The sequence below is a fragment of the Phyllostomus discolor genome, chromosome 5 (assembly GCF_004126475.2).
Source record: "Phyllostomus discolor isolate MPI-MPIP mPhyDis1 chromosome 5, mPhyDis1.pri.v3, whole genome shotgun sequence".
NCBI classification, from domain to species: domain Eukaryota; kingdom Metazoa; phylum Chordata; class Mammalia; order Chiroptera; family Phyllostomidae; genus Phyllostomus; species Phyllostomus discolor.
The window spans coordinates 153334153-153343171 of record NC_040907.2 but is presented as its reverse complement, the minus strand read 5'-3'; the positions used below and the strand labels follow the sequence as shown (position 1 = coordinate 153343171).

The 9019-nt window shown below is 55.2% G+C and overlaps 2 protein-coding genes across 2 annotated transcripts; one reads left to right on the top strand and one right to left on the bottom strand.

Moving 5' to 3' along the window:
• Positions 1-2285: 2285 nt before the first annotated feature.
• On the bottom strand, positions 2286-7382 carry TWNK (twinkle mtDNA helicase). Its single transcript, XM_028512977.2, has 5 exons — positions 5463-7382; positions 5034-5274; positions 4775-4882; positions 4319-4460; positions 2286-3451 (listed from the first exon to the last, which is right to left on the bottom strand). The coding sequence occupies exons 1-5, from the start codon at positions 6703-6705 to the stop codon at positions 3128-3130; spliced, it is 2058 nt and encodes a 685-aa protein (XP_028368778.1). The 5' UTR covers positions 6706-7382; the 3' UTR covers positions 2286-3127.
• MRPL43 (mitochondrial ribosomal protein L43) lies at positions 7381-8583 on the top strand. Its single transcript, XM_028511605.2, has 3 exons — positions 7381-7562; positions 7652-7758; positions 7868-8583. Exons 1-3 carry the CDS (start codon positions 7432-7434, stop codon positions 8107-8109), a joined length of 480 nt encoding a protein of 159 aa, XP_028367406.1. The 5' UTR covers positions 7381-7431; the 3' UTR covers positions 8110-8583.
• The last annotated feature ends 436 nt before the right edge of the window (positions 8584-9019 follow it).

The window sequence follows — 9019 nt, the reverse complement described above, 5'->3', positions numbered from 1 at the left end:
CGCTGAGGCCGCGCCCCCGACCCAAGGAAGGGAGTGGTCTGCCCAGCACCCCTTCAGTGGCCAACCCAGTACCAAGCCCAGTAGTAACGCTATGGTGGCACGAGGCTGCCCTCTGGCCTCTGACTTCTCAGCCTACTAGATTTGGCTTTCGACCTGGGGAAGGGGCAAGCTGCACAGGATCGGGAGCTACGCTACCTTCCTGGCTGGCCTAACCGAGATGGCTATAGGGCTTTCCCGTCACCAATTGCTGCTCTATGGGGAGCCAGAACTGGTCCACTCTAGACCCGCTCCCCAGACACAGGGAAAACCCCTGGGAAGCGGACAAAGAAAGCTCGGGTTTCACCAAAGCAGACCCACCTCTCCTCCCCCAACACCTCTGGCTGGGGCTGCCCAAGCAGAGCCAGCACCTAGCACTCCCTTGGAGTAGATGTCTACCCAGGTGAGCGAGCCTGCCAGTTCTGGCCCCCGTACAGAGCAGAGTCTGGCTTGCCTTAAACTCATAAAGTTCCACCCACAGGCACAAACAGGAAGTTGGCCTGTATTGCAGGGAGGCACCTAGGGCTCCCTCCCTCCATGCCACCCAAGGCAGCCTGTGGGAAGGCAGACTGTGATGTCTGCATCACAGTATCTGGGCCATGTTTGCAGCCTCAGTACTTGGGCAGCAGGAGTCGGGTGAGCTTAGTCCCTCCCCAGACCCATTCACCGTAAAGAAGCTGCTGGAGGACCAAAGCAGCCCCTGCGAGTGTGACAGTCAGAGGACAGGCTGCAGGCTGAGCCCTCAGGGAGATTCTCAACACCCAGATGGACACAGGCAGAGTACTGTGCCTCATTCCACTTTCCCTGGGTGCAGGGTCAGTGGCTGTCAGGGATTCCCCACTGCTGTCTAGTCTCCAGGGACTCCTGAACACACCTTGGGCTCACCTTGACGTGAGGAGTCTGACAGGTGTGGGATGGAATGTTTGTGTAAGGTGTGGGGCTGGGGGAGCATTGGCTTCCCCTCCCTCCCCATCATTCTGGTTTGTGCTGTGTGGGGGTGTCTGCTAGGAGGGTGGGGCAAGACAAACAGGCAAGTCCTCTATCCCCAATTCACAGAGACCTCACAAAGTTCCCCTAGTGGAAACCCCTAAAGGATTTCCTAGAACACACCCGGTGTTCTAGAGAGACCTAACGTGGAACCCACATCCTTGTAGGTAGGACTGACCCGGTGGTGCGCATCTGGAAGGCACGGCTGACGTTCAGTGTTACAGACCTTGGATGAGGCCTAGATCAGCCAGCGGCTGGGAATGATTACCACGGGATTAGGAGGCCTGGCTCCAGCCAGTCTGGGAGAGACCCCCAAGAAGGGAGGCCCTGGAGGAGCTCTCTTCCCTCCCCCCCCCAAGGTTCTTCCCACACAAACAGCTTTGCTGCAGGTCTGTTCAGGAGACAAGTGTAGCCATAGTTCTCACACATAAGAAAACAAAGACCCCAGACCCTTCTACAGGGTCCCAGAAACCCCTTCTTAGGTTGACAGGAGACCTTGATAAGACAGCCCTTCTTCAGAGGAAGGAACCAACCCCCCAACCTTAAAAAGACTTTCCCCCAGGCCCCTCAGAACACCTTGCATTCTCCCCACGTTTGCAGGCAAATCTACAGAGAAACTGGGACTTAGACGGTTATCAGAGAAAGTGAGATGCGTGTCATCATTTAGGAATTTTTCTGACAGGGTCTCTTTTCCATCTCCTTCAGGGCTTGTTAAAAACCAGAAATCCTATACCTCTCCTCCAACTTCTAGAATTACCAGTATGTGTGTGTGTACTGGGACAAGAGAAGGGCCTAGGTTTTGCTTTTTCCAGCAAGAGCCCCAGGAGTCTGACACACACTAAAGTAGGAGGAACATGGAGAAGGTACAGGAGGTCGGAGATGGACGGGGGCCAGATGGGAACACGCTGAGCCTGAGTCCACACCGAGAGGTCAGCGAGTGGCTCGTGTCACAGAGGGACAGCTGGTCAGGCAGAGTCTAGGCATGTGGCCCAGTGACCCACACCTCTGCCAGGGATCACATTAAGATCCTTATGGAAAACGGACAAAGAGGCACTGTCCTGTCTTCCCTAAGACGAGGTGTACAGGTGTGTCTGTGTGAAGGCCCTTTAGTGCTCCCGCTTCCTTGGGAGCACACAGCTCAAAAACTGGGGGTGGGGTGGGGGAGGGGACCCACCCACTCCCAATTCAAAGTGAGAGGAAAAGCCAGTAATAGACTTGGGAGACACCTGGTGGACAAATAAGAGTAAGCACAGAAACAAAGGCAGTGGAAAAATATATCTATTTTTTTCAGTAAAACTGGGACAAACTCTATAAAAAGGGATGACCGCGCCCACTGAAGTGGTCGGAGGCGGCGGGCTGACTTCATGGCCAAGCCGCCACCTTCATCACGGGGCGAAGCACCTAGGATCTACTCATACTGAGTGCCACCACCCAGCAGGCTCCAGAGTGGGGAGCAGAGGAGCTTGGTACCCACCATGTCCCCTTTTAGCTGCTGAAGTCTGGGCTGGCATTTGGCAAGAAAACTCCTATTCTCCAGGCTGAGGGGACCTGACCCCACTGCTTTGAACTCAACTTGCTCATTCCCCCCTCAGGGCCTCTCTTGCTGTTTTCCCTTCTGCCTGGAGTCCTCCTCCTCCAGGCGTACCCACAGCTCAGTACTAGTTCTTTACGTCCCGGCTCAAATGGCCTCTGCTCAGAACACCTTTTCAGACCTACATCTAAACTAGCCTGGAAGCACTGTGGCATCATTTTATTTTTCAAACAGCACTTTTCACTATCTGAAATTGTTTTTTGTCTATCTGTCCACTAGGTTACTTTGTCTGGCCTCACGGCTGCACTTTCCACGGAGGCAGGAAACTTGTCTGTCTCGTCAGTGCTACATTCCCGGGACCTAGAACAAAGCCTGACACACAGTAGGTTCTCTAATATCTGCTAAATTGAATTTTCTCACTATGGGCCCCTGCCCTAGGCCAGGCCCCTGGGACTGAGCAGGGCCTGGAGCTAGGGAATACAGGACAGAGGCGGTCCCAGCAGAGGGCCGAGGAGGAGTCCGCGCCCCAGCACGTCCTGTCAGATTCATCCAGGGTCCAGCTCTGTACCTCCTTCACCTCGGAAGCTTGGAGGGGTCTGGCTGGTAAGGGTTGGGGGCCTCATTCGAGGAAGTCTCAGAGTTCTGGGGCACAGCCGCCCCCTTTTTGCCAGAAGAGGGCTTTTTGGCCACTAGCCCATTGTCATCCTTGATCTTCTTGAGCCGCGCCTTGCTCTTTGGTGGTATGGAGAAGGTGAGAGAGCTCTTGTTGAACTCAAGTGGGAAGACGCCCACGTCTCCATCAAAACGGTTCTTGGCCACCTGCAGATAGCGTTTCCCTGGCCCAGTTACCAGCTTCCTGTCCTGCAGGATCAGAACATTGTCCGCTTCCTGGCTCGCCTGAGGGACAGGGCAAGGGACGAAGGAGCAGTGAAGAGACACATCAGAGAAGCAGAAAGGCAGGTTGAGGGTGCAGGGAAAAGTGGTAAGAATGGGGAAAGGAAGCACTTTCCCTTTTCATCAAAGCACACCGAACTACTGACCATGATGCTGGGGCCACCTGCGTTCTCCAGTCCCTTCACAACCCTGCTGCCACCCCCAGATTCTGTGCCTGCTGCTCCCACTGCTTGGAACACTCCTCCTGCACAGCTTACCACCTCACTCAACCCCAGCTTCTTATCACTGAGGTCTCGGTCTAAATGTTACACTTTATCAGAGAGACCATTCTTGACCCCTGTAAATAAAGAAGGCACCATCTTTCCCTCTGTGTTAGTTTCTTCCCCAGCTCCATGCCTGTTCCATCAAGGCACACAGTCTGTGCCCAGCCCAGGCCTGGCATATAACAGGCATTCAGTGTACTACTGGGAGGTCCAGGATCAGGCTGGTCCTGCCACTGGAAGGCCCTCCCATTTAGTTACTAAACACCTACTTTTAGCCAAAAGGCCAAAACTCAACCCAACAGTTGCTGACACCTCCTCTAGGAAGTCTCTCCAGATGCCGCAGGCTGACTCAGATGTCTTCTCTTTGCTCCCCAAATACCTGCGCTGCCTATCACAGCTTTGTCCCACCCAGCTAAAGAATGTGAGCTCCCGGAGGGCAAGGAGGGCAAAGGACCAAAACTTATCAGCCTTTGTATTCCTCATGCCATGGCCCCAGCTGCCTCTTCCAGACGAAGGGTCAAGATGATTCAGGGCTGACTGAGGGCTACTCCTGTCACGCTTCCCCCCTCTACTTTCCAAAGCCTGGGTTCTGCTCAAGGTCACTTACTTTGGCTGAGCCAAAAATGGACGCTGTTTGCAGTTCCTTATCATCATCCTCCTTCCGGGGATGAATGACCAGTGTCACATGGCAGCTACTCTCTGTTGCAAACTTCCGAAAGGCCCCAACGATGTAGTCTTGGGCTGCAATCCTGTCCCCACCCCAACAAAACAAGAGGTTACCAGACAGACATCAGGACGATATATGCATACGCTCGATTCATTCGCCTCTCCACGAAGCACCACAACCCCACTCTACTTCCCTGTACTCAAGGACTCACGATCAGATCCCTGCCCATACTTCCTGCTGCCACACCCCACACCTCTATAGAGACAGAAATACACAGGGGGTGGGGTGTGTCTGCACACATGTCAGAAAACAAGAGTGCAGTGTGTGTGCCTAGGGCCAGCTGCCCGAGAAGACATCTGTGTTCAAGTGGATTCCAGCTAGACAAGAGGATGTCACCTGTCTGTGGACAGCTGCTCATGACCCATCATGAACTGCAGATTATCGATGACCACATGGCAAATGTCATAGACGTAGACTGCATGCCGCATTGTGTCTATTACAGTCCTGGGAAGAAGAAGAAGCAATGAATTCAGGAGTCAATTACAAGCAGTCTCCAGCCCATCCCAGGCAGAAAGCCGGCATCCTAAAAACTCTCACTGGGGGTCTGTTCTCCTGCCCTCACATTCTCTGAAAACCCTAAGCCTGGAAATCTCACCTGATGCTCTGTTGCCCATGGAAAGTCATAAAGTAGAGGGGCAGGTCCTCAAACCGGTCGGCCCACTCATCATATCTGTCCAGCTGGTCTTCCAGCCGCCCCACAGCGAACTGTGTGAGCATGATCCGAGCTAGTCTCACGTTGCTGATCTCAAAGCTGCCCCAGAGCGTGTTCACCCCCTGGGTACACAAATCCAGGGCATACTCACTGATGAATGTCGTCTTCCCACTGCCTGTCGGCCCTGCAGGGGGGTTGAACACAGATCCAGGTGAGGGAGGAGAGTCCTACCCTTGAAACCAAGACCTGGAGCAGGGCCTCGAAGTTGGGAGGGAAAGCCTGCCCGTCAACATTTATAGTGGCCCAAACCCACATGTGTTTGTCACCTGATCCTCTGCCACCACTCCAAGCAGGGACTTCCCAAAGGGTCACCTGTAAAGACTGTCAGCTCGCCCTTCCGATGTCCCTTCAAGAAACGATTGAGATCTGGGAAGCGGCTCCAGCGCACGCCTGCTACCTGCTCCACATTTGACAGCTCTCCTAGTACCTCTTCCCGAAGCTGCCGGAAAGACACGATGGACTTGTGCCAGGCGGGCAGGGTAGAACGCAGAATTCGAGACAGATTTAAGCCTCGGTTCAGGGCCTCCAGGGGACAGGGATGCTGGTCCCCAGGCCGCACCAAGGAGCATCGCTTGGGGTTCAGTTTTCGGGCAAACAACTTGGCAGCTTCCCAGGACCGAAGGTCATCCCCCAGCCAGAGCACAATACGTCGGAACTGTTCGAGGTAAGGGAGCAAGGCAGGTGGTAAGCAAGACGTTCCTCGGGGAAGGGCAAGAGTGGGCAGCCCTGTGGATTGGCTTAAGGCCAGGCTGTCCAGCTCACTACCTGTCAGTACCACCTCAGTATCTCGATGACTTATCAGTGACAATCCAAACAGATTGTGGTAGGCACCAGGCCGGGGTATGGTGGTCTCCACATAGCGCACTCTATCCGCCTGGCTTTCAGCCTGTAGGAGCTTCAGGCCTCGTAATCCTAAACTTCCTGGGGAGAACCAAGGGAAGACGAGGCTTCGAGCAGGCCGCAGATACCGCACACTGAAACGCCTGAGTGTATCGTCTGTCACTTTGGTAAGGCCAAACATCACACGAGTTAGCTGGGCCTCCTCCAGCTCAGGCAGCTCCCAGAGAGGTACTGCTCGGTCCCAGATCCTCCGAATCTCCTCAATGTCCTCAGCTTCTGGGGCTTCACCGAGCAGGATCCCCTCTCTATCTCCATCCCTACGTCCTTCCACACTGGCCTGGAAGTCTTCCCAGCTCCCCTCTGCTAGGCTGGTCATGCAGAGAAAGCGGCCTGTGGTCTTGTCAATGAAGAGACTGAAGGAAGTGGTTTTAGCAGTCTGGTCGTTGAGCTGGGAGGCCCCCAGAAAGGGGCTGGGTGCCCGCAGGCAGCTGTGGCCGTCCTGGAAGGGGATCCCATGTGTACGCAAATATTGGCGGATCTCAGTTGTAGTTACAGGCAGCACTGGTACCTCCGAGGCAGGGAGAGCCTCCTTCCTGTACCGTCTGCGAGGGGGGCCTGGGACCAAGCTTCGAGGCAGGCCTCTCCGACCCATCCACTCCCCACGCAGGGACAACAGGATACGAAGCGGGTACCCGCTTCGGAGAAGGACCCACATTCCTAATCAAATGGAGGAAGTCCCTACTTGCAATGCCTTAGGTGCCTGGTTCAGGTGCCTTCGATATATTGGCTAGACCCTAGGGATCCTCCACACAGCCCTCTTAAGAGCTCACTCTAGGTGGCTTCTCTCTTTTTTCAAATTTCTCCCTCATAAACATCTTTCTGAATCCTCTTCGGCCCTTCTACATTGCTACTTCCATCCAAGCCCATCTCCATGCCCCTTTCACGCCTCTGTCCTTCTATCTGGCTCCCTATCTCTCTGGTCCTTTCCAGATTCTCCCATGGCAGTCGCTCACTGATTGTGGTTTCTCCAGATCATCTATCCACCACTACTGCCCTCCACGGAGTCTCCTCATCGTCCTCATCGGGTCCTTACTGTAGCCTCCGCTCTAGATCCCCTCTTCGCTGCTCCTCCCCTCAAAGGGGTCTAGACACGACTAGGACGCCAGTATGTGGCTCCCGCCCCTCTCGGTGCCTCCTCTCCACCCGTCCGCGCGGCTTCCCGCCGCTCCACCCGCAGGCTCTCCGCCGCTCCAACCCCGGCCCCGTGCCACCACTCTCGTCTCACTGCTTTCGTTCGCAGCGTGGGTTATTCGAACGCGCCACTCAACGAGACCTCGGAACTAAAACTCCCCCGGGCTCGAAGTCCCCGGAACCGGAAGCCTGGGTGTTAGTCCCGCCCCATCGCTTCCAGGCTAGGCTCGGCGGCCTGGGAGCTGAAGCCATGACTGCGCGTGGGACCCCGAGTCGCTTCCTGACGAGCGTCCTCCACAACGGGCTGGGTCGCTACGTGCAGCAGCTGCAGCGACTTAGCTTCACCCTCAGCCGCGACGCGCCCTCGTCCCGCGGCGCCAGGTGAGCCGGCGGAGGGCGCGGGGGTGCGACTCCGGGCAGAGGTTGTCGGGGTCAGGGGTCGCGGTGCTCACCTTTTTCGGGTTCCTCAGGGAGTACGTGGAACGGGAGGTGGCCGACTTCGCCCGACGGAACCCGGGTGTCGTAATATACGTGAACCCGCGGCCGATCAATGTGCCCAGAGTCGTGGCCGAATACCGTGAGTGGGGCCGGGCGGTGGCTGGAGGGCGGCCGGAGGGGGCGCTCGGCCCGCCTCCCCTGACGTCTGACCCATCCGCTTCCTATTACCCCCACCTCCCTCCTGCCAGTTAACGGAGCTGTGCGGGAGGAGAGCATCCACTGCAAGTCGGTCGAGGAGATCACGAGGCTGGTGCAGAAGCTGGCAAACCAGTCCGGCTTGGACGTGATCCGCATCCGCAAGCCCTTCCACACGGACAGCCCTAGCATACAGGGCCAGTGGCACCCCTTCACCAACAAACCGACAACGTGCGGTGGGCTGCGCCCGCGAGAGGTCCAGGATTCTGCCGCTGCCCAGGCGCCCGCACAGTGAAGAGGTTGCTTCAACTCCATTCCCCCTGACGGTGGTTCTTCTTCCTTGGCTTCTGGGGGTTCCAAGCCCAGGCAGACAGATGGAGCCCATGAAAGGAAAAGTTGATGCCAAAGGTTTTGCTTAGGATAAAGAAGAGCTGCCTGCCTCTTTCTATTTGGTGCCCACTGTGATGGGCAGTGGCTTTGAGTCTCTCTAATTCTGGTCCAGTTGACACTACTGAAAATGGAGAGTCTTCAAGGATCTTAAGTGAGTTCTCATTACTGAAGTTGAAATCGGTAGTAATGCACTGAAATCACAGTGAGGGATTTCAAGGCTGGCTTCTGAAGAATCCCTGATGTCCTGTTTCTGCAGTCATTGAGCTAGAGAGCTAGCACCATCTGCTCTGCTGTGAACCTGGCCTTGGGCTAGGCTGTGTGAATGTTAGTGTACACATCAGAAAACTGAGGTTAATAAACTTGTCCATGGTCACCCTTGAGGTCATACTTCAAAATATGTTCATATTTTACATATAACCCCATTTTTCATTATCACAAAACCAGAGCAGGGCATATAATGACCCTTCGGGATGCTCAACATCAAAGGCCATGTAATAATCCAGGCGTGGCCCTTGGAGAAAGGGATTCTCAGGCTAGCTGATAAATGGGCAGCATCTTCCAGGGGCTTGGCTAAAAAAGTGGTGGTGGGGGATGGTGAGGAAGAGCCAGGAGGAAAAAACCTAGAAACGGTTGTAGGAATCCTCAAGCCATGGTACTTTTGTCGTCCCCTCATCATAATCACTGAATAGTGAGAGCCTTAACAAAGGCCTGTGTACCTGCTTGGAGCAGTCAGGATGGAAGCCAAGGACCCCAATTTCCTCTGCAAATGGTTTTATGGGGATCAGAGCTGACCCTGAAGCACCTTTTCCATAGAC

Excerpts from the sequence above, each read along its gene's own strand:
- TWNK (XM_028512977.2), bottom strand. The coding sequence starts at position 6,705 with ATGTGGGTCCTTCTCCGAAGCGGGTACCCGCTTCGTATCCTGTTGTCC. Across the intron at positions 4,883-5,033 it reads CATGGGCAACAGAGCATCAG|GACTGTAATAGACACAATGC; the intron begins GTGAGATTTCCA and ends TCTTCTTCCCAG. Across the intron at positions 3,452-4,318 it reads CCATTTTTGGCTCAGCCAAA|GCGAGCCAGGAAGCGGACAA; the intron begins GTAAGTGACCTT and ends CCTGTCCCTCAG.
- MRPL43 (XM_028511605.2), top strand. The coding sequence starts at position 7,432 with ATGACTGCGCGTGGGACCCCGAGTCGCTTCCTGACGAGCGTCCTCCAC. Across the intron at positions 7,563-7,651 it reads CCCTCGTCCCGCGGCGCCAG|GGAGTACGTGGAACGGGAGG; the intron begins GTGAGCCGGCGG and ends CGGGTTCCTCAG. Across the intron at positions 7,759-7,867 it reads CAGAGTCGTGGCCGAATACC|TTAACGGAGCTGTGCGGGAG; the intron begins GTGAGTGGGGCC and ends CCCTCCTGCCAG.